Raw genomic sequence first — 25,310 nt, forward strand, 5'->3', positions numbered from 1 at the left:
CGATTGCTTGTTAAGGTCGCAAAAGACGCGCGAAAACTATACTTCGTATTGTGCATTAGATTTGAGCATTAATTTAACACTTTGGTTTGGAATGAACTGTAAGTTGGTTTACTTTGGACTTGTTAATGGACGATCATCACCATTTATAAATATTATCACAAGGGGATATCATTATCACAAGGGGATAAATTGGGCCGTGTTGGTAAGACATGAAACGCTGCTTAGCGGAACGTAACACAAGGACGAGAACGGAGGACACAACATGTAGCGCACGTGTTATGTCCTCCCTTCTCGTCCTTTTGTTATGCTGCGCTAAGCATCATTTCATGCCTATTATCACCTTCACACTTAAAGGAAATGTTCGTTCACGCAACCTGTCTTGCCTAAGCGTAGTGAGAACTTCGATTCAGGAGAGACGTGACATCATCATCATCAAGAGATAATCATAATTCATCACCGATAGCCGGGGTACTATTGAACGCGCATGCATGCAACCGCTGGTCGCGGCTGGCCGACAGTCCTCTGAATGCGCCATACGAAATGAGCGCACGTGTTTGTGGTAAGGGCTTCATATTTTCTCTTGTTCTGTTTTTTTTTGGGAGATATCTTGTCTGATTTTGATGGTTTTTCATAAATAGGCAAGCTCACCCAAGAATAAACTGTCAGTTGTAGTCAGCAGTCTGTTCTGTGTCTTCCTTGTGTTTCGTTTCGTTTGTGCTGTTTTTTTTATTTAAGAACTATGCATCACCAACTAGCCTGCCAGCAAATGTTATACAAGTATTAACGAAATGTGCCTTTGGCAAAAAGAAAAGGCACATCAGCGCTAGCTTCTCTACATTACTGCATGGTACTGCAGTAAAGATATAATTCACAATTTTCCTCTTAGCCCCGAGGAGGAGGGGTCTTGGGGTCTCTCGTATAGACCTGATTTGCGCAGCTGACTGAAGCCGCTTTGTGACTGCAATGAACGCGTGTGTGCGTTCCATGCTTTTGTGAGCAGTGTAACCGCCGATTTTCCATTGTTTGCTGACGAGTGCTGTCAAGAAAAATGCCATTAACAGTCGATTACACATGGGGCGCGCTAAGTACATCGCGTTACCGCTAGACATTTCGTATTCACGCTTGGCATGCGCATATAAAGAGAGCGGTTTTCATGCGGCGGTGGCGTAATGCACTCAGCGGCGCAACTGCCCTTCACGATTTGCAGCCAAGGAAGCGCCCTTCGTGTCCGTGGTGCAGGCGCTCCTCTTCCTGGAACCAGAGCGGTCGTTCTCCGTGCTTTACTTCAGCCTGATGTTCCTCACGGGTATCTGCGACCTGGTGAGCACGCTCAGCGTTTCTCGCACCTTAACACGCTGTACCACCATCTTCTGACTCGCCGTGGACTTTTTGAAATTCTTTGAAATTTTTCACAGTGAATCTGTATACCTTTTCCTCACAACGGTTTCGTCTCCGTGGTGCAGAAAAACGCGTGGGCAAAAATTTTCACCGACGATTACGATACTGCCTAATGCGTATTCTGAGCGTATGGCGGTTTAGGTGTTTTGATTTTGCGAAAAGTTGAGACAAACAATTTGGGAGAGACATGCACGTATGTACAGTTGAGTACCACTATGTAATCGCATTGAGTATCTTCACACCCAGATGTCTCAGTGCCTGCGCGTAATACATGTCGCCCTTTCTCTTTGACAATTTCTTGCACTGCCCGGTTCAAATTGGGCATAGCTCGGTTGGCCTTATTTACATATTCCACCACGTAAGCGGCACATGCGTACGTGTCAAGCACTATCTGAAGATCCATGGTTGAATCTAGGATGGACGCCACCCATTGGTTAAAGTAATTCACCCATTTAATAAAATACTTTGTTGGGCGCGTTATTGGTTCGTTCTGTAATAGATTGAGCGCAAACGGACGGGACACAATACGACGAAACGACTACACAAGCGCTCACTACCAACTGGTTTTATTGTGTTATAAAGCTTAGTACACCACAGGCGCGCTTGCGCACACATCAAGTGAGAAGAAAAATAAAATAAAAAAAGACAAAAGCTTATCTAAAAGTCCGCTGAAGAGTGTGTCCAGATAAGATCGAACACGAGGTCCCAGTCACCATTCCCGATTTTGATGAAACTTACTGTAGGTCTAAGCATTACACCCAGAACAATGGTTTCGAAGTTAGTTTCGCGAAAAAAAATTTCGTTCGCCTGAAAAAAAATATACAAATTTTGACCGCAAAAAACACTTTTCCGCCAATTTCGCGATTTCTGAATTTTGAGCGCGCCTAGGGAAAAAACGGTGCACTTCTTGGCCACAATATTTATTCCACTCAAGAAAGAAATGAAATACAATCTTATGAGCCTATTGTTTCCCTTGCTTGTTGAAGTACTTTTGAAGAAAAAAATCCCGAACTTGGAGAATCGCACAAAATACCTGTATTTCAGGAATTTATTGCTGTAAGCAAGTTAATGTCAGGATAATAAAAATTGGTACATATTAACTTTAATACTTTCGCTCTTTTCAAAAATAATTTGCGTGGTTTCATCACACTCCGCTTCACTCGATAATTGGGCTGAAATGTAAGTGATTTACCAAAAACGCCGAACTTTGAAAATAGTGTTCTCAAAAACGCCATTTTTAATTTTTTTTTAAAAATCGCTCTGATTGAAGTCAAGGACGTCATCTACCATTCTGCATAGAAAAAGTTGCAATATTTTGGTTGCTAACATGTTATAGTGCGTCAAATGTGACCAAGCCAGCCTAGCGGCCACGTCGTTCGTTATTTGCTGAAACTCGGATATAAGTTGTTAAAATACTTGTACGTGACATAATCACAAATCAGCAGCTCCAGAGCAACAAATGCGCAGCCAGGTGTCATGGTTCAGCAAGCTTTGTATTGCGATCAGCCGCTTGACAAACTCGCAGCAGCGGCCGCTCGATGCTGCGGGAGCTCACATTACATGAGTGCCGCTTCGACTGCGGATGAGCTCCGCTTGGACGCCAGACTACGCTCAAAGACGAACGAGAGAAGGAATGCACCACTGTAAAAATTAAAGGCCGTTAAGTGCATCAATTGTCATAATATGCAACAAAAACTCTGCCGGGAAATTTCGCAGTTGAAAAGTTGAAAACCAGGGTTGAACGTATAGTATATGCCGAAGACAAAGGTAATGCTGAGCAGTCTCGACAAAAAATAACAACTGAAGACGATCAAATAACCCTTACAATCTGTACATTATGTATTTAATAACAGGGAACCCTAGTCATGATGCAAAGGAAATCTAAAAACAGTAAAAATAGTGTGAAGAGCATACTACAGGCGTTTGCGAATGGTTATCAATAGTTTGTCGCTGTATTTAAAACTTAAAAGTGTGCAATAATTGCCTTGTGCTGGGAATAACACACGGGGTAGAAACTGGGGAGGGGGATAACAAGAAAACTTCAGTACTTTGGCTTTGCAGCGTGCAACGGAACAGAAAATATTGAACGTGAAATTCAGGTGCAAGAGGAGAGCAGTGGGAATTAGAGAGAAAACAGGGGTGGCGCATATTCTAGTCGTTAAAAAACGGAACTGGCCAGACCGACCATCTAATGCGTGGGAAAGATAGCCAATCGGTGGCCGCTTGGAGCGAGGGATCGGATGTCACTCGATGGGAAGCGCCGCCGAGGGCGGCGGAAAAGTCATGTGGGGTGATAAAACCCGAAAATTTGGCAGGCCTCAAACGTAGTCAGCTTGCGCAGGACTGGGTGCACTGGAGATAAATGCAAGAGGCCCTCATCCTGCAGCGCAGATAAAAAAAGATCACAATTTCACGTCAAGGCCGAGGCGATGAATGCAATAGCAACGAGTTGTAACGTTACACGAAGTTAGGCTAGCATCTACTCCTTTAGCGTGAGACCTGGCGTAACGCAAGGGAAAGGCTGGAGTAAGGAAACGCGCCAGCTGCAGCGAACGGAGCGACCTTTCCTTCCCTTCGTACAGTCTGCGGTTTCAACGCAGGCTTTGCGACGATAACACAACACGTGCAAAAGTATGAGCTGATCCCCTGTAATGATATGGCACGGGCGACCACGCCTGGCGGGTCAAAGTACGCATTTCCTGTCGAAGGAAAGCAGCCATGAACGTTTGGCGCGAAGGAGATGGCCGGCGCGTTTCATGTGTGCTATAGCCGCGATCTTTGGCCGCGCTCGTACTCTTGCACTTACGAGCATACGACGCGCTGGACAATGTTATCAATTTGCACTTTATACCGAACATAACGGCAATGCCGACAGCGACGCAAGAAATGCGCCTTGAGTCTCCATATTAGTGTTAAATTGATTCCTGCTGCTGATGACAATCAACGCATAGTGCCTGCGAATTAATTCATGCCGTTACATGTTTATGTTTGTATAGGCGTATAAATGGACTCTGTCTAGCTGCAAGCGGCACCAAAATCTGTGGAATAATTTAGTATAAGAGGAAGTGACATTGAATTCATGAGAAGTTTAGTCGACCTTTGACTCCTGAACCCAGGAATTCGAAGAAATGCCACGGAATACCAAATCGGCCAAACCACCAACCATGTATTGTATTTGCCTATAGTGTCTGCATTAGTTAAAGGGGTTTAAAAAGTAGATTAGTGGGCTTTAAATAAGGCGTGATTTGGCAAGTTACCTGCGTTATTAACACAGCCAAAACAATAAGGATTGCAGGTAATTATATTGGTGAGCCGCTCTAGAAAGTTGCGTGACCACACTAACAAATACATTGTGTGCACAGGCTTACTGAAAGGTAAATTCACTTGTATAGATAGAGAGGGACCGTGCGTGTTATAATTATGCTCTGTGTGAAAGGGCCCCACACCAGTCACGGTGGACAGCGGGCTTTCTTTCGATTCTTTCTCTACTATGCCTTCCTCGTTGTTTATTTCTTTGGAAGACACGCGAACAATGTCAGCACTGAGCGTTGCGCCTACTTCCGCTTCTTGGCTCCGCGCTGCTATCCGCTAACGCAGCGTAAAATTAGAGGTGAAGTGAGTTTATTGTACATGGCAGGCAAGCGACATGGTATGGTATAACGGGTGAGTGCTGCAAGGCAAAGCTCGGTAGTATGCAAATCGCAATCGGTATCTCTCGTGTTTGCAACAATTCAAAACTGGTACCCTAACGACGTCACGTAACTCACCTTGTTGGCGTGACAAAGCGCGGCGAGAATACAGAATACCACACTAGTATTTTGCATTGTCAGTGCTAGGTTAGGGGACCTTTAGGAGATGTCTCGCATTATGTGTAACCGGCCGCACACCGAGATAATGTTAGCGCTTTATCGGACCATTCACCCAGTGTTTCCTTTATGTTCTGTGCAGGTGATAATGCAGGAAGTAGTGATGGAGGTCCTCGTCTTCGATTTCCCGGCGTTCGCTGAGCGGACTGTGTTGGCCAAGGCAGCGCTCTGCCTGTTCGTCTACGCACTCAGCCTGCCACTCTGCTCCGGGGTAAGGGTGCACAACGCGGTGGATGGTTCACTGCTATCACGCTGTGTTTTGAAGTACGACCGGGTAGGTATGACCCCTGATCGGAGAGGGAAAACTTTGGACGGAAAAGGAATTAAAATATTCGTTTACACCCCTTTCATAAGAACTGCTATAACGTGAACGTGAAACGTGCATTCACAGTTACATTGTAGTACTTGCATCTTTGTAGTGACGTTGAGAAATAGAAGTTGTTCAATATGTATTGGGCCGTCGTGGCAGCATTCAACTTGGCTGTATCCCATGCTGATGCCTGGCGCCACATCTCTCCCGTGCCGACGACTGACGTGGGTGATATTCCATCGCGGCAGCTGTAATGCCGCAGCCAGTCGCATACCGCACAGGCAATGACGAACACCTCGCCCGTAAAGCGTATCGTGAACTCGATGTCCTTTGCCGATAAAGGCATCCTATATGCGATTTCTCGGAGTAGAAGCCCATGCTGTGTGACACAGTTTTTACAGTATCTAGTATCATAGGCGTGCGCAAGGGGGGCTGCCCCCCCCCCCCCAATTATCTGTACGGGGGTGCCAATTTTGCCCTATACCTATACTTAGTGGGACCTTTCAAGTAATTTTTTTTAAATGCGCGGGGGTCATGGCTACGCACGTGTTTCGACAATAATGGCCATCAAGGACACCTGATGTTGCATTCAAACCCCGCAAAGCCGGACACCAATGGTAGGCCTTTGTGAGAAGCGTGCCGTCGCTTCATTTTCACATTCGCACCCGCTGTAGAGCGCGTTTCCTTTCGAGCAGTGTGCTGCAGCCAAACTTGACTCACCCTAATGGAGGACCCTGAGCACGCCACAAACGCTTGTTCTTTAAGTCTTCTATAAATTTCGCCACGATACAGTATTGTACTTTTTTTGTCGGAGGTAATTCAACACTGTGGAATGAATCGGAATGGCCAGGCACAGTCCAGGAAGACAGATAGTTAGGTTGCGTTTACGAAGAGTGCACTCTGGTCGATTCCACGAAAGATAGAAAAAGGGTGTATATTTGATGTTTCCGATTTTCCTGATAATTTTGTATGTTGTGCACATATGACTGCACAGCACGAAATCGCAGTTCGTTTTCAGATAAAAATTTTTTTCAACACAGGAAAATTCGACAAGTGTCGCCGGTTGACGACGACCATTTTACGAAGAGTGCGTTTCGTAAATTCGCAATCATGATGGCAGCCACTGAAGCTATATATTACAAATATCTTTCTTTTTGGCGGAAGTAGAAGTAAAGAGGAAATAGCTCTTATCATTTCATGGAATTCTGAGTAAATTATGTATTTTTAAAAATTCACGAAATACGCTGCGTTTTTGAAAATCAGTCAAATTTGGGACGCTATGGCTACTTCTGTGAACATCTTACCCTCGTTCATATTTGCAGTATGAATAGGCCTTTATGTGAATAATGAACCTCTGCATTTGTATTTCTCTAATAATTTTTAAAGTAGTAAATTTTCATGCTCGAAACACCAAAAAGAGAAAAGTGCTCCTCCATTCAAAAATCTATAATAAAAAAAAACCCAATCTCAATTTTGTTCAAGTCCCCCAAATGTTCTCAAAGGACTGCAGAATGATATTATGAAAAATATGTTGCATCATTTTTATTACAACAAAAGCAGAAAATGTCAAACATTGTGTTTCCAGAGCGTGGTGGCTACTGCGCAAAGGACATCTCTAGTAACAAGAAAATACAGTAACACGTCTGTTTTCTTTTCTGAGCTTCGCTAAACAACAGTAATTATCTATGGTCGGAAATTGGGAACTGTTTTGTAAAGAAGAATACCGTTCCAATTAATGCATTCGCGTGGTTTTGCGACTTCACGCCAGTGTTAGACATGCCTCAGTCCACAGTATGTACTTTCAGTTGTAGCCTCCTTTTCTTTCATCTATTTCAGTTGAGTATAATTCATATCTTGAGTGCTAAAGAACGCATTCCCTCCATGCGTCTCTTATGATGATGTGCTGTGCCAGAATTGAGAGACTGGTATAAAAGTTAAGGTCTCTTCATGAATGGAAATGAATTTCTGGAGAGCGGTCGCCAAGAGGTGTGGTTTTTGTTGGCCCAAATGTGTACGTTGTCAAACCTTATGTGATCAATGCAGAGTTTAAAAGAATCGATTACGTGAAGATTGGTGGCAGCAGTTCTGGCCACGGACAAAACACGTTTTGTTTGCATTGCATCTGCTTTGTTTTGCATATCCTTCTTTCTCTTGAAGGAGTGCTGGCAGATCTGGTTTCCCTCTTGAATTGAGCGCGCATCCTGCTTCATGACCCTCCGCAAAAGAGTCTCGATCCGATATCTTCTACTTAACGAAAATTCTGCTGCAGCGGAATTTTCTTTTTGTGCACCATGAGGCAGTCCGTACAAAATCTCGGCCATGGCTATAACGCCTACACATAGCCACCTTCAGAGCGTAGGTAGTGATCGCATCAAAGTGAAGCACAATTTGGATGCTTAACTTTTATCTCAGGTGGTGTTTGGCTGACTGGCACAGCCGTACTCGTTGCTGTCGTCTGCTCAGGCGGGCGTCCATCGCGCCGCCCTTTGCACCTGTCCGCCTAACGCATGCTACTCCGTTTACACGAGTGCTTGTAGCGCGGCCACACGATCCGCACGGTGCGGATCCAGAGACCGGGGGGGGGGGGGGTAGAGCGACGAGCGGTGAAAATGTATCGTGTAACCAACGCAATCGACACCCAGCTTTTTCTCGTGCATAGCGACAAAGCCTGGCAAACAATGTGTGGCTGCTGTGCTTAGGTTGCACTGCGGTACTCGCCGTCACCACTGCCGCCATTTGCGATTTCTCATATTCTTACAATGCATGATCGACTCAGCTACACATATTTCGCGTTTAGCTTCGTTACTTTAGATAAGCGCATTTACTAAAAAAAAAAAAAATTATCCAGAGGAATGAAAATGTCCGTGCTGCCCGTCGACGAGGAATGTAAGTGGTGTCGCAAAGCATTGAATTGGAACGATCTTTTTTTTTCTTTACGAAACAGTTCCCACTTTCCAACAATAGATCATTACTGCTGTTTAGGGAAGCTCAGAGAAGAAAAAAGACGTGTTACTGTATTTTCTTGTTACTAGAGATGTTCTTTACGCAGTGGCCACCCGCTCTGGAAACACAATGTTTGACATTTTCTGCTTTTGTTCTAATAAAAATGATGCACCATGTTTTTTCATAATATCCTTCTGCCGTCCTTGAGAACATTTGGGGGACTTTGAACAAAATTAAGATTGGGTTTTTTATTATAGATTTTTGAATGGAGGAGCACTTTCCTCTTTTTCGTGTTCGAGCATGAAAATTTACTACTTGAAAAATTATTAGAGAAATACAAATGCAGAGGTTCATATTCACTAAAGGCCTATTCATACTGCACATATGAACACGCTAAGATGTTCACCAGAAGTAGCCATAGCGTCCCAAATTTGACTGATTTTCAAAACGCAGCGTTTTTCGTGAATTTTTAAAAACAATAATTTACTCAGAATTCCATGAAATGATAAGAGCTATTCCCTCTGTACTTCTACTTTCCGCCAAAAAGAAAGATATTTGTAATATATAGCTTCAGTGGCTGCCAGCATGGTTCCGAAGTTACGAAACGCATTCTTCGTAAAATGGTCGTCGTCACCGGCGACACTTGTCGAATTTTGCTGTGTTGAAAAAAATTATTTGAAAACGAACTGCGATTTCGTGCTGTGCAATCATATGTGCACAACATACAAAATTATCAGGAAAATCGGAAACATCAAACATACACCCTTTTTCGATCTTTCGTGGAATCGACCCTCTACTCTTCCTCAGGTTGGGCCCTACCTTGTCGACCTGCTGGACGTCCACTTCAAGGGAACGCTCTACTTGCTCGTTAACCTGGCTGAAGTGCTGGTCGTCACCCGGGTCTACGGTAAGCGCTCTCGCCGGCATTTGTTGGCCGGAGGCTGCCGGATCTTGGCCATGGGAATGCTCAAAGGCACGGCGTGTGGCAACGTCATCTGACAACAAAACGAACGAAATGAATCATGCTCTCTGTACTACTAATAATAATTGTTGGAGTTTTACGTCCAGAAACCACGATATGACTACGAGGGACAATGTAGTAGAGGGCACCCAGAAATCTCGCAAACGGGGGCTCTTTAAACGCGCCTAAATCTAAGCGCGCGGGCCTCTAGCATTTCGCCTTCATCGAAATGCGGCCGCCGCCGTCGGGACTTGGTCCCGCCTCCTTCGGGTCAGCAGTCGAGTACCATAGCCACTAGGACACTGCGGCGGGGCAATGCTGTCTGTACTGCTTCGGACACAAATTCAGTTACGCTTCACTGTTACAAAGAGCAGAACGAGCAACAAGGATGAAGGCAGGCAGAAAAAAGCGCTCCGTCTGCCCTCGTGCACCTTTGTAGCGAGACTTCATATGTTTAGCGTTCCTTATATTTTCCTTTTCATGCGCCAACAGTAAAGAAGTTCGGCGACGGTTGGCTTAGCCAATCCACGTATCGTGCGAAAGCACAATCGAGGGCCACGTTATGTGACGACAGGCCGTGGCTTTACTGGTGCTTTTCTATCGTTTAATCAAAGTTTCGGGGGTGTACCGAGTATATTCCGGCCATGGACGTGTGCAGGGGGTGCAAAGAAGGCACTTGTCCACCTCTAAGTCCCACTAGCTCCTGTCCCTCGAGAGCCCCCCCCCCCCCCCCCACACACACACACACACACACACGAGCTTCCATCGTCCAATACAAAATCCTGCCGGCACCCATGATTTCGGCGCGGGCAAACTCGGTTTTGAGGATGTTTCAAATCACTTTTTGCTGGGTGAGGTCAAAATAGGAGTTGGGTAACCCAAGTTCTGCGGGTGGCTCAAGCCCGTTTTGGGGGTGGGCCAGGCGGGTTTTGAGCGCGCGTCAAAGCAGTTCTTGAATTCGGCAGTCAGAGTTGAGGAAAGGGGGGGGGGGCAAACTAACTAATGGGGGTGGGCCAAGTTCATTTTGAGAGTGGGCCTAAACAGTGTCGAGAACTAGGGGTGTGTGAATATTCCACAATTCTAAATAACGAACTCAGTAGCGTTCTATTCGATTCGGTACTCGAGTCGAACAGTGCATATTCGAAATAGCGAATATTTTTCGAATATATTTCGAATAATCAGCAACGACGAGAAACGCCCCAAGGAACGAGACTTTAAAACAGCGAGTGGCAACTTTCCTTCTTTTCATCATCAAATTGCCCAGATGCATGCAGTCGATGTACTTACGGGACTATCGACGCTGTATTGATCACCGAAGAAGGCGTTCTTATACTTAAAGTGTCGCCGAAGGGATGATGCCATCAATCCAACTGTCTTCAGCACAACATTCATGATAATCTTAACTCATTAATATTGCCTAATATTTATGTTTCAGTTTTATTTAGAAGCTGTTGACACAGTACCACCTTGAATACTGCAGTCGCTGCTACAGTTCAGCCTGCAGTTACCAAATGCTTCGAGGGCTCTAGTTCCTGCTGTATACGAGCTTGCCTCGGTTACATAATTGTATTTTCTGCTGGTTAAAGGTAATCGTAATGTTCCTTTGTTAAGGCTTGTGAGTATTTGTTTCAAATAAAAATGTTGTGGAATTCTTGGGCTGTTTTGAAAACGGTTGCCTTACTATTCGAGAACTATTCGAGCAGTATTCTATTTGTATTCGTATTCGATTCGGTTCCATCACTATTCGATTCGTATTCAGTTCGGTTCTAAAATGCACTAGTCGCACACTCCTATCGAGAACGCCTAAGCCGATTTTGGACATAGGCCAAGCCGATTCACATCCGAGCACCGCTGGACTTATCAACCGTCATAATCTGTCCTGAAGATTCCGAGGTCAAATTTTGGGGGAGGAAGTCATGACATGCCTAATGACATGCCGAATATGCTGTACTAGGCATGGCCATTCATATCCTTCAGAGTCATTAACAAATTCTGCATTGCTTGTTACATTGCCATGTCGTATTACGTTGCGACCTCGCTAGAAAGCCAGTTCCCTCACTGTTTACAGGTCTTCGTCGCCTGGTCATCGATGCCCAGACTCTGACGAACGCGACGCCGAACATCGCCCTGTGTATTACATGGAGCACCGTACTGCCAATCTCGCTCACCGTGAGTGTAAAGTTTATATTGTTATTGAGATTACTGATTACCGAATAGTATCGCACATAATTGCAACAAGAGGGCAGTTGTAGCTCAAAGGAAAACGAGCTGGCAGTTCCGCCTGGAGAACTAAGTATCGATGGCTGCATTAAGGTTTAGCATTACGGAATGCAAGAGAATGTAAGCGCCCCACAGGGGGTGTTCTAATTCTGACCAGCTGTGTAGACAGTATATATTGGCAGCTAAAAAAAAAATGTTAGAGCCAGAGTAGTCCGAATAATGGAACGCGTCTGAATGTGGAGGGTATTTCAAAAACTGCACAACGTACCAGGCCCGTCACTGGTGCGTCGCTCCATGTAGCATCCGCGTATTCTTACGAGGTGGACAAGCGCTGCACTAGCAACCTCACTTTTTTAAGGCTTTGCGCTGTTTTCGCGCGGCAATTTCATGCTTGCACACAAATATAAGAAATTCGCTATTTCTGGCCCCTGTAGTTTTATTGCGAACGATAAACCGGTCACAACTCGTCGGTTAACTACAGAACGTGTTTGGCCACCCATTTCAGTGGGTTGCGCCTAGCGTAGAAAGTCATAGAACTTAGAGCAAATGAAATGTGAACAGCAAAGCGTGCTTACGCGGCAATAACCACTATCTACCGTAAAATGTGTTTAACCACATAAGCTTAACTAGGGCTTCTAAATGACCCAATGAATGAGGCAAAAGGAGAAACCGCTTACGCGCGCTCAGCATAGTTGATGATCACACCGCTGTCAGGCTACATAAGATGTGCAAATCATAGAGTTTCCTAAAATTAACTAGAGGGGACTCTGGCGCTGCGATCGTTCAGCTACCATGAGAATGATGGGTAGTACACAAATTTGCCTAGTCTTCGTGCTTGCGGCTTCAAACGTATTTGTGGCTTTGTTTATTGCTGTGTTTTGGCGTTCGTTTCGGATAAAAGAATAGGCCGTTGTGAACTTCGTGACCAGGTTTGAATCAGTGAGCCTAAAAATGTTAAAGTGGTGAAGTGGAACTGCTGACTTTTGCTGAATTTAGTTTTGCGACAAAGCGGATGCAGCCAACGCGGAGCCAAACGGAGCCGAAAGAACGAAGTTTAGACAAATTTGTGTACTACCCATCATTCCCATGCTGGCTGAAGAGTCATGCGTTGCAGCTCCCATAGACACTAGCGCCAGAGTTCCCTCAGTAAGTATTGTAGGAAACTCTAGGGTGCAAATGACAAGAAGGTTGTTAAAACACATACGGAAACAAAAGTCTTCACGACACGGTTTTTGCACATATGCTAATTTATGCTCTTTTTGCCGTATGAAACAGCTATCCATTACACTTGATTCTAGTTTAGTCAATTGGCCGCGAGATCGAGCGGAGTCGCCGCCTGGCGGCTACTGGCTGAAGCGCGCCTAGTGTGGATTGCTCCATGCATCGTCTGCTAGCCGCGTTGTGTTTGCATGTGCGCGTACGTCATGCAGGGCCTCAAAAGGTGGTTTGTTCCGTTGCGTTGGTGCAACTTTAACCGTTCGTACGTATGCCTAACACGATGTAAAGAAGCATTTGGCCTTGATTGGCTCTATATGTACTGTAATAAGATCAGTGAGTGCACCTGTCGAGAGTGATGTGCGTGGTCGTCGTACCGTCCGTTCACGAGAGCCATATCAGTGTAGGTGCCGCTCTGTGGTTCAAGCGCATTACAAAGTGCACTTGGCGTTGTCCTAAAGATGAGAAGTATTAAATCTCACGTGATTATAGCCTTTTAGCGGCTCGGTGGTTAAAAAAAAAGGCTCTCATGCACTTGCGCGTTGTGGTTAGGTGTATAACTTCGGGACTGTCGTTTATAGGTTACGCGACGAGCTTTAGTTATGTACGGTCCTGGTCCCACTGCAAAGAAATATTTCTGTCAAGTCACGTCTGACACTTCGGTACTTCAATTGTCCCCTAAATAGAACAGAAAATGGAATGACACGGAAATCGCAAACTGAGTTTCCTCTCGCAATTATAACTTGTGGCGAAATGTATACAAAGACACCCGTGTACTTGCGAGGTAGCTTATGCCTGTCAAACTTGCGCTTTGGCAAGTTCAGTGTTGGAAGTGCGTCAGGCCTCAATCTCTCAGAGAGCGAGCGAGAAAAATATATTCATCAAGATCAGCAGTGGCGATAAACTCGCTCGCGCATTTTCATCACTTACGTGGCGAGTGAGGGCTCATAAAACGATACCCTTTACTATGCACCAGATCATGCATACACACTTGCCGCGTTTCGGTGCACGTACTTGCCCTACGGAACACTGAGAATTGTTCTCGTGGCCGTGTAAACACAATGGAACATGCGCGAACTACAAAAAGGCTCGGGGACTCTCGTTTAAACAGACTAATAGCCAAGCGCGAACAAACTTTGCATTCACAGCGCAGACGGTACATGAATGACACAGAGTAAATTCCAGGAATTAATTTTCTTCTTTCTCGATTGATTCTCGCTTAATTTTCCGGCGGAAGTGTAGGAAAATCAAAGCACATGGAAGCTTCCCCGAGCGTTCGCTTACTATAACCGTCTTCACGCTCGTAGTGCACAGCAGCAACAAGCATATAAATGCACACAGCGAAGTTATCGCTGAGTACTCACCATCCGTTCTCGTTCGCGAACGCTAGAATGCACCGTCGTCGAAGTGCTTGCTGCACACCATCCCGTACTTGGAAGGCGTCTTGCCGTTACGAAGCCTAACGAGCCACAGTCGGCGACGTTCCGCGTCGGTGGGATAGAAATGGAAGCTTATCCCGCGCTCTGTGTAGTATGTGCGGCGTTGTGGCACCGAACAAAACCTAACCATCGATAACGAAGAGTTTTCTGCGGGTACGGAACACAAAATCACGATGTGAAAACAGAAGCCCCGTGCACTTCTACACACACCACACGAAACCAGTATCCACACTAGCGGGGTGACGGTGCTGCCACCTATAGGTCGATCTCGCCGCGAATAGCTGTGTGTATCGCAAAAGTTGCTACATGCTGCTATTTAGATGTTATGTTATGCGGATTTAAGCGAGAATTCACGCCTTTGGCAAATCTGATCTCTTGGTCACCTACCCCGATAGAGCCTGGCGTTCAGAAGAATGTAGCCTTTTGTTCATGTGGGACCTCCGTACCGGTCATCACCGGCTTACTTTATTCTTGTTCTTTGTTTTTTTGTTTTTGCAGGCACTTGCGCTGTCAAGCATGTTGTGCGACACAGGCTCGTCTTACGTGGGAAACACTTACCCGACCTGGGCAAAAGACCTGATGCTTGGCTTGGCTCTTGCGGGCTTTGGCTTCGTTCCAGCCTACGCAATTGCTGCGTTTGTGTCAAACAGATGGGTGAGATCGCTCATAAACACGAAGACACCGAGATAAGTGGCAACTGCTGTTGATTACGCATTTATAACGTTGAAATACAACCACCGTGTCTTGCCAGTTCGAGCATATGGGGCAGAAACCTATAGAATAACAAGGAGATTTGCGAAGAAAGCCAAGGACCACCCAGCGTGTGATGCATGGAGAAATGACAGGTGCGACTCTGGGTAGGAAGACAGAGTAGTGGATCAGAGAAGAAGCAGGTGTAGCTGATATTCCAGCAGATATCAAGATAATGAAATGAATATGGGCAGGTCACGTCATGAGGACAGATAGCCGATGGTCATTTTGAGTGTCGAAATGAATTCCAAGAGCGGCCAAAGAGGGCAAAGGGCTCGGTAGAGCGACGAAATGAAAAAGTGTGAAGACACAGAATAGAATCAGTTCACGCAGGACAGGGTGGGTCACACGCCTTCGTCCTGCGGTGTACATGAGATTGTTGGAGATGAAGCGAGTTGTTATTGCATTTTAAATTTTGTTCCTGCACGACAAAGAAACGGCAAAGCATATTCAAAGCGAGGGCAGAGAGTACTTACTTGCAACCAATTTTCATTTGCATGAAATACACATGAGATATATTCACTTATAATGAGTTAAGCTTGTCAGGTTTGCCTATAAAAACACATCGTGCTTTTGGTGCGCATCAGGCGGGAAAAAACACAAGTTATTGCACTCCTTCTCTTGTTTTGGCACTAAAACTTGCTGCCTTCTCTGACTACTTCATGCTGTTCCATATTCTCACGGGTGAGTTGCAATCTATGTTTACATAGAACGGCAAACGACTAATGATGGGATGAACCCGCAGTGGCGGCAGGGAATTCTTACATGCCCCTGAATCGCCTTGTGCTCGCCTTATTGTGATGTTGCTGTAATCTCTTATTAGGCCACCTTCTAGTTTGCCCTATGAACCTTTTCCCGCAAGATAGCGGAGCGGAACAAACCCCACCCACGGACCATGGCGTAAAGTGAATCTGGTGCTTTATAGAACAGGTGGCGTATTGTGCGGACTGATGACATTACACGGCTGTTGCGGCAGCTCGGGTGCTAAGAGCAATGCAGCTACGCAAACCCGTTGTTCAGTCTTCTTTGGTCAACGCGAGGCCTTGTGAACGTAGAGGACAATAGGAAGCCTATTATGTTCTAAAGTTTGGTTGCGTTTCTGAATCATTCTCTTCGTTTTATGCTTTAATGACTTGATTGCCAAAGTGGATATTGAGGTTACATGACATTGGACACCTATTAGATGGCCAACACTTGCTGTAAAGAACCCGCAGTGGCAGCTTAAAGTAGCCGCGCAACACTGCTTCAGCCTTGCCAGAAAACGCTGCCCATCACTGTAGTCGAGTGATACGTTCTGACGGGCTAGTTGGTTCATTGCTGTTAGACGTTCTTAAACTGCGCGAAATGATCAGGACACAAGTCACACAGAGAACACCACGAGCGCAGACTGCCAACTGTTCGTGGTGGTGCGCTCGTGGTGTTCTCTGTTTTCTTAATTGTGTCCTGGTCATTTCGCGCAGTTTAAGAAGTCTAACGCTGTAGTTCATCCTCCTGAGAACATGTGAGTCAAACATTAAAGCGCTGCACGTGACCTGAAATTTACAATTAACTCTCAGTCAACTAGAAATCGCTCCCTCTTCTCTCGACAAATGATGCCAAAAACCTAAATGACCGCGCGATAAACACAAAGCCCACGGCCATTGGCTGATTTGAGCATCGCGAGCCGCATAGTTACCGTGGCAACCACGGGATGGCGCCACGTGCCCGTGCGCTCGCTCGCGATCACACTGAAAGTAAGCCACGCGTTCGAAAAAAAAGTGCTCAAAGTCATGAAACTTTATTGAAACTGCTGGTTTCAATAAAAGTTTATCCACCCCCCTCCCTCAAAGTCATGACGCGCGCTTGCGAATGGACGTAGCTTCTTGCCTCTCTGTCATTACCCCCCTCTTAGCTTTCAGTGCGCTCGCTGGTACGAAAGTAGACAGAAAGCGCATGGCGTGCGACAAATCCCCGTAACTCCACTCGTATTTGACGGATTCTAAAAATTTTTTCCGGCAGTTGATCGTTGAGGCAACAAACTTCTTATTGAAGCCACTCGATGTTTATTTGGAGAGGTGTTGCAGGGCCCCTTTAGCACGCTAGGTGTCGTACTACTAAGCTCGAGGTCACAGGTTCAATTCCCGACCACGGTGGCCGCACTTCGATGGGGGTAACATACAGAGAAGACGCGTGGATTTAGGGGGTTGTTGACGATCCCCTGGTGGTTGAAATGATCCCGGCGCCCCTCGTTCCGTTGTGCCTCATGATCCCAACCTGGTTTCGGGACCTAAAACCCTAGCAATTAATTGTGCTGTTAACAACGCTCCTTTCCCTCTTTCCGTGGCCACTCGCTCGTGTCTTCCTATAATTTCCCGCGCTGTGCGAAGTTTTAAAATGTATTCATTAGCTGGACTTGCGGAGACTGTTAAAGATTTAAAAAGACAGGGGCACTTTAATGACACATTTTCGAAGGCTTTAATTTACTAGCAATGCCTGACACTTAAAATTTGATTTTACTCAATCAATAGCATACTTTCCTCAAACTCTTTTCTTACTGATTTAGCGCGTGTAGCACACGTAACACACGAGCCATTGATGACTGGAAAATCTTTGGCACACGTACTAACCACGGGCGCCAAATGATGAGCTATTTACTGCCGCTGAAATTCAGCAGTTATTTACACTAAATCATTATTACCGTCCCTTTCTATAAACACTTTTAGGATTGTTTTAGAATGTAACCGACATGATTCTGACAGACTTGTTTTAATAGTGTATGAAGACTAATAATTTAATGCGGGTATTGCTATGTGTTAATTCACCCCGCAACATCACTATTGCGACTGTTCTATTGTCTTCCTTTGATGTTAAAATAATCTGTATTGAATTCAACTGACATGCTCCTATGTAATCCTGATAGGCTCTATTGAAGCGAAAGCTTATAAGTCGATAACTGCGCTCCGTTATGCCCTTGGCAGGATCCCGTCTTGTGCCTGCTGCCATCTGTATGCTGGGGCCCGAACCGGGATGCCCATGTAGAATGCGAATACATGGAGAGGCTGCGCCACCGGAGCGCCACCGGCTACTCCGCCGGCTGGCCAGCGAAGGGGGAGCACACTGTGGGCAAGACGGTGCATCGGGCCTCTTCGTCGTCTACGCTCTCGCCGCCGCCCGTCGATGATCTTGCCGCTGCTGGACCCGGCATCACGACTGCTGGTGCCCAAAGGAGGAGAAAGTCTTCCGGTGCGCTGTTACCGGCCACGTAAGGGTTTCACAGCAATTATTTCGCCCGGGTTTTTCATTTCTCAAATTGTAGTTTTGGGGAGAGTAAAATTGGCGAACGTCCACAATAATTACACAGCTGGATGCAACTCCTGAAACTTCTCCATTATATTGTAACGCCTCAAATAATGTTCGAAGCCGCTCTTGCGACGCCAGGAAATGCGTGCAAGACGGTCATAGAGTATGCAATAGTAATCGAAACAAGACATTGTAAAGGCATTGTAAACATTGCACGTGGATCGGCTGTGAGCAGGACGCATTACGTTCCCTAACTGGCCACCTAGTGTCGCATTAAGAAGCCTACCCCGGTCCTTTTTTCCTCCTAATGTGCCCTGGAAGGACCCTTCCTACTTAAAGGGATGGAAAAACTGCCAGAATGCTTAATTAGACACTGGTGGAAATGGAAAGCCCTTTCGCTGTATAGCGACAGAACTGAGTATTATATTCGAGACTTGGATACAGTTTCAGCCTTGAAGAAGACAAGTCCGCTTGTCGCACCATCGGCTCTAACAAATCCCCTCTTTACAAATTTTTCATTAAAAGCTTCCATCTTCCTCCGACTCCTGCCGTTTTTTTTAAATACGACTTGTAGTATTAAACGACATCTTAAAGTGGAGAAAAAAATATGCGTGTCCCTGCTATCGTAAACACCAAGGACTAGCGGAGCTGGGGGGAAGTCGAGTAATGTAATACGAAAACAAATATAACTGTTGCTGCGCTTTCCGCAACTCTACTGGTGAAGCGGCCACGCATTCTCCGGGTCTTCATTTGTTCGCCTATGCGGACTCGCGGTTTCCCTCCATCTAAAGTCTCCTCTTCGAAGGGTTGCCATCTTACCAATAGAAAAAAAACGGCTCTTCGGGGGGGGGGGGGGTGTTCTCTATGTTCATTCTTTGACACGCAATGTCATGTATTGTGACATTGTTCGCCTATTCAAAAGGCAACATAATGTACATGTACAAAAAAAAAGACAACAGAGCTAACCAACTATTCCGTTGGCGTAAAAATAAATGCCGCCTACATATATGCCATCCATTTGGGACGTAAATACCCAGCAGTTATTAATACAAGTCGTTCACGGCCAGGATCCAGCTATTGTTCTCAGGTTAAGATCTCCGGTCTTTCGGAACAGACGACGTAATTTCCGCTGCTTCGAAGGCGGATAATGTGCGCTCATGATGCAAGCGCGTAACCATTGATGTTGATTTCTCGCTCAAGGTAAACGATCTGCATAACTGTAGGAATCAATTACTTCGCGTTTTTATAGGCACAAGACAGAAATTGGTTGAAAATTGCGTGAGAGCTTTGGTGACCGACGAAAAATATTGCTACGAAGCGCTACCGAAGATGAAGAGGGAGACGTGATGAAAGAGGACGACGTTCCCTGATCCCGCGCGGACTTGGCTCCATCTTGTGTGCCTGGCTTTTTCCTCTGTATATACCTTGTAAATATAACCTTCAACGCCTTTTTCTCCCCGTAACATTTTGGTGGAGAGTGCGGGTTCTCCCAGCTTCAGCATTCACGACGCTTCTCCGCAGCGGACGCTCCTTGGCTGCCTCTGCGATGCCTGCTCACGACGAGAATGAGGATGAGTCGGAAACCTCAACGACCGTGCCTCGATCAGCCACGCCGCAACCAACAGCGCGGCAACCCGCCGCTACTAACCGCACCGTCGTCCTGACACAACCGCGTGACCCAGGCACATTTTCTGGCACGGACAACACTGACGTCGAGGATTGGCTTCAGCTCTACGAACGGGTGAGCGCACTGTACAACTGGGACCCGACGCTCATGCTGGCCAATATTCTATTTTACCTTGAGGGCACGGCGAAAGTTTGGTTCTGCAACCACGAGCAAGAGATCACGAGTTGGGACGTGTGCAAACAAAAACTCATTGATCTGTTCGGCAAGCCCATTGGGCGCCGTCGCGCTGCCCAGAAAGAACTCGCGTGCCGACTTCAGACCTGCACAGAGTGCTACATCACGTACATTCAAGATGTACTTGCGCTCTGCCGCAAAGTTGACGACAGGATGGCCGAAGCTGAAAAGGTTGCGCATATCCTCAAAGGAATCGCGGATGATGCGTTCACTCTCCTGGTTTTCCGCAACTCGTCGACAGTGGACGACGTCATTAATGAATGCCGACGCTTTGAAGAAGCGAAAAGTCGTCGGATTACACCACATTTTTCACGTCTTCCCAACACGGCTGCGACGTCTACTTGCGAGGACATCCGTCCACCACCTGCTCCTGCTGCAGCTGAGAATATTGTACGCCTCGTCCGTCGCGAAATTGAAGCTGCATCTCCGGTCCCTGCGCAAGCTCGTGCCCCTCGACGATTCACATACGATTTCTCTCATCCAGACCGTTGTACGCCAGGAGCTCGCCAACGCAGGAATCCAGACGCTCTGCCCAGTGAACAGACCCGACTACCGTCCACCCGCCCCACCTGATCTGCCCCGCAACTCGTACGCCCGTCCTCGTTACCGGAACTCGGCGGAATGGCGAACCTCCGATGACAGGCCCATCTGCTTCTGCTGCGGACGCGTCGGCCATATTTCTCGCCACTGTCGCAGTTCCTGGAACTCACAGCCTTGGCCGACCTCTCACAACACCCGACGTTCACCTGGTAGTTCCCGCCAGCCTGCGCCCCTTGAAGACGACGCCGCTACACCGTCATCGCCCGCAAGACCACGCCGCTCCCCTTCGCCGTCCAGTCGCCTGTCCCGCTCTCCTCTGCGTCGTCGCTCGCCTTCCCCCTTCTACTCCCAGCCGCTCCTCGGAAAACTAACGGGCGCAGCTCCTGGAGGTGAGCCTGCCTTGACGACCCGACCCGAAATTCCTCTGCTTACACTACCTGGACACAACAACCTGCTCAAAGTAGATGTCGACGGCGCACCTGTTATAGCACTCATCGACACTGGCGCTCACGTATCGATTATGAACTCGAACCTCCGTGCTCGCCTAAAGAAGGTGCTCACTCCTGCTCCGATCGCTGTGGTCCGTGTAGCCGATGGTGCAACTCCAGTTGTCACTGGGATGTGTACTGCTCGCGTCACTGTTGCTGGGCGCCATACTTCTGTTTTGTTCTACGTATTGGAGCAATGCCCGCATGAACTCATCTTAGGACTTGATTTTCTGTCGTCCCATTCAGCTCTTATTGACTGTGCCACGGGTGTCGTCCAACTCGCCTTACCCTATGCCGTTGAGCCTTCTGATCCTGCGCCGAGCAAGCTGTGCTGTGCCGATTTCGTTCGCGTCCCCTCTCTGACCGTTACGTACATTGACGTCTCTCCCGATCCACCCGTGGCCGACGGAAGATTACGTCGTGTCACCCAACGCTACCGTCCTCTGCTCGCAAAACGTCACGTTCCCGCACACCGTCATCCGTATTCACGCCAATGCCGCATGTCTCCCTATCGTCAATTTTGGACTATGCCCTCAGGTGCTGCCCCAGGGTATCTCCCTTGCTAACCCTTGCCCCGGCCTGCGACTACCACATTTCCGCTTTAACAGGGGATACACAATTGCCGACCAGTCCTGATTTGGATCCAACTTCATCAGAAAGCATGACGAAAATGATCGCCTCTGACCTACCGGCCGAACATGCGAACGCCCTTCGTGCCCTTCTCGCGTCGTACCAGGACATCTTTGACCTCAATGACCGGCCACTGGGCCAGACAACCGTTGTGAAGCATCGAATCAACACCGGCGATGCTAACCCGATCCACCGACGACCCTATCGTGTTTCCCATACTGAGCGCCAAGGTCATACAGAAAGAAGTCGACAAGATGCTTGCCCGGGACATCATTGAACCTTCTTCAAGCCCCTGGGCTTCCCCTGTCGTGCTCGTCAGGAAGAAAGACAACAGCTGGCGCTTCTGTGTCGATTACCGAAATCTCAACAAGGTAACAAAAAAAGACATGTACCCCTTACCGCGGATAGATGACGCCCTTGACTGTCTCAGTGGTGCGAAGTATTTCTCTTCTATTGACCTTCGTTCCGGGTACTGGCAGATTGCAGTTGACGACATGGACCATGAAAAGACCGCATTTGTTACGCCTGATGGCCTTTATCACTTTAAAGTGATGCCGTTCGGTTATGCAATGCCCCAGCTACCTTTGAACGAATGATGGACGCTCTCCTTCACGGTTTTAAGTGGTCAATCTGCTTATGTTACCTCGATTACGTCATTGCCTTTTGGCCGACTTTTCAGACACACCTCGAGCGTCTCTCGTCAATTCTTTCTGTGTTCCGCAACGCCGGACTTCAGCTCAACTCGTCGAAATGCCACTTCGGCCGCCGGCAACTTACTGTCCTCGGACACCTTGTCGATTCTTCTGGTGTTCGTCCCGATCCAGAAAAGTTCGCGCAGTCAAGGATTTCCCTGTGCCGACCTGTGCGAACGATGTTCGCAGCTTTGTAGGCCTCTGTTCCTACTTTGGAAGATTTGTGCGCAATTTCGCTGACATTGCGCGCCCTCTCACGGATCTACTCAAGAAGGATGTGGGTTTTGCCTGGGGTCCTGAACAAGCCAGTGCCTTCACAGAACTGACCATGCGCCTCACGTCGCCACCGATTCTCGGCCACTTTGATATGTCCGCTCCAACAGAAGTGCGTACCGACGCCAGCGGCCATGGCATTGGTGCTGTTCTGGCTCAACAACAGCATGGTAGCGACCGTGTCATTGCATACGCTAGCCGTCTTTTGTCACCCGCGGAGCGCAATTATTCTATCACCGAACGCGAATGTCTTGCGCTCGTCTGGGCGGTGGGCAAATTTCGCCCATATTTGTATGGACGGCCGTTCACCGTTGTCACCGACCACCACGCCTTATGCTGGCTCTCATCGTTAAAGGATCCTACTGGACGGCTGGGTCGGTGGGCCTTACGGCTGCAAGAATATTCATTCACCGTTGTCTATAAGACGGGCCGCCAACATGAGGACGCAGATTGCTTGTCGCGTCATCCAGTAGACCCACCAGATCCTCCTGAGAGCGGCGAGTCTACATTCGTGTTGGCACTTTCAGCGTTCGCCAACATCGGAGACGAGCAACGACGTGATCCTCACTTGAGAGACATCATTAACCGGCTGAGTGGTCCCACAATTCCTCCATCTCTCCGTCTGTTTGTGCTCCAAGATGGCATCTTATATCGTCACAACATGCATCCTGACGGACCTGACCTGCTGCTGGTTATACCCACACATATGCGTCAGACTGTACTCGCACAGTTGCATGACATTCCAACCGCTGGTCATCTGGGCGTCTCAAGGACCTATGACCGTGTTCGACGTCGCTTCTTTTGGCCCGGTATTTACCGCTCCGTTCGCCATTACGTCGCTTCGTGCAAGCCTTGTCAGCACCGCAAAACACCAGCCACCCTTCCAGCAGGGCGCCTTCAACCCATCGAGATACCAACCGAACCATTTTACAGGGTTGGTCTTGACCTCCTCGGCCCTTTTCCTCTATCCATCAGTGGAAACAAGTGGATAGCTGTTGCCACAGATTACAGCACTCGGTATGCGATCACACGGGCTATCCCTACCAGTTGCGCAACCGACGTCGCTGACTTTCTCCTCGAAGACGTCATTCTTCGTCACGGCGCTCCTCGACAGCTCATTACAGACCGGGGCCGATACTTTCTATCCAAGGTAGTCCAAGACATCTTGCACTCTTGCGCTACAAAACACAAGTTCACCACTGCGTATCACCCTCAGACCAACGGCCTAACTGAGCGGCTGAACAGAACTATAACAGACATGCTCGCCATGTATGTTTCTCCAGATCATCGTGACTGGGACGAAGCTCTGGCGTTCGTAACGTTTGCCTACAACACGTCTCGGCATGATTCCGCAGGTTTCTCTCCGTTTTTTCTCCTCTACGGACGAGAACCCACGCTGCCCTTCGACACGCTCCTTCCTCCCGTTCTTGATACGACATCAGAGTACGCTCGTGATGCCATCGCTAGAGCTGCAGAGGCACGCGAGGTTGCCCGCCTTCGTCTTAGCACTTCGCAGGAAAAACAACGACGCATCTACGACGCCCGCCACCGCGATATCCACTTCAATCCTGGTGACATGGTCCTTCTTTGGACGCCGTCACGGCGAGTTGGCCTGTGCGAGAAGTTGACTTCTCCGTACTCTGGTCCGTACCGTGTCCTGCGCCAAGTCACCGACGTCACGTACGAAGTCAAACCTCTGGACACTACCATAGCGCGACCCCCTGAAATTGTTCACGTCACTCGACTCAAGCGGTATCACTCGGACCAATCAAGCACCGGGTCGGTGCCTTCGCCGCCGGGGGTGATGCTACGAAGCGCTACCGAAGATGAAGAGGGAGACGTGATGAAAGAGGACGACGTTCCCTGATCCCGCGCGGACTTGGCTCCATCTTGTGTGCCTGGCTTTGTCCTCTGTATATACCTTGTAAATATAACCTTCAACGCCTTTTTCTCCCCGTAACAATATTTAGTATCTTCGAAATTGCTAAACTTACGCTTATAAAAGGTAAAAAAAGAAATTATCGCGATACAATGGTCAAAAAACCGGCCAACGATGGCCGGTATTAGGTGCGGACCGGCAACTGGCCCACTGCCTAAAAAAAAAAGCCGCCAGATCCCACGCATTGTGGGAATCGATGTAATGCGAAGCAGCCAGCAAAGAGCTGCATACATCGTCTTGTCTGTCATTGAGGAAAATGCGTGCCACTCATGTTATTTATGTTCGTTACACAGTAACGTCGCTCAATACCAATTTCGGTGTGGACCAAGCAAGCGAAGCTTTAAAACACGTCGATTTGATCTGCTTCAAATACAACCGCACATTACGTTTTGAGTGTTCAAATTGTACATGACCACCGGGACAAGGCTTGACATTCCTGATGGTGTTGGAGATGGACTCTTGCACTTTCCAGTTACCCAGTAAACTTATCAAAGTGCTAGCACTGT

At 47.5% G+C, this 25,310-nt stretch overlaps 1 protein-coding gene across 1 annotated transcript in view; it reads left to right on the forward strand.

Annotated features, from left to right (window-relative positions):
* Positions 1–9,516, forward strand: part of LOC125760322 (sodium-dependent acetylcholine transporter-like) — a 31,002-nt gene extending 21,486 nt beyond the window's left edge. Inside the window, exons 6-8 of the mRNA XM_049420218.1 lie at positions 1,208–1,320; positions 5,347–5,475; positions 9,325–9,516. Coding sequence (XP_049276175.1) covers positions 1,208–1,320; positions 5,347–5,475; positions 9,325–9,516 — 434 coding nt within the window. The remainder of the gene's footprint in view (positions 1–1,207; positions 1,321–5,346; positions 5,476–9,324) is intronic.
* The last annotated feature ends 15,794 nt before the right edge of the window (positions 9,517–25,310 follow it).

Source organism: Rhipicephalus sanguineus, chromosome 10 (assembly GCF_013339695.2).
Source record: "Rhipicephalus sanguineus isolate Rsan-2018 chromosome 10, BIME_Rsan_1.4, whole genome shotgun sequence".
NCBI lineage: Eukaryota > Metazoa > Arthropoda > Arachnida > Ixodida > Ixodidae > Rhipicephalus > Rhipicephalus sanguineus.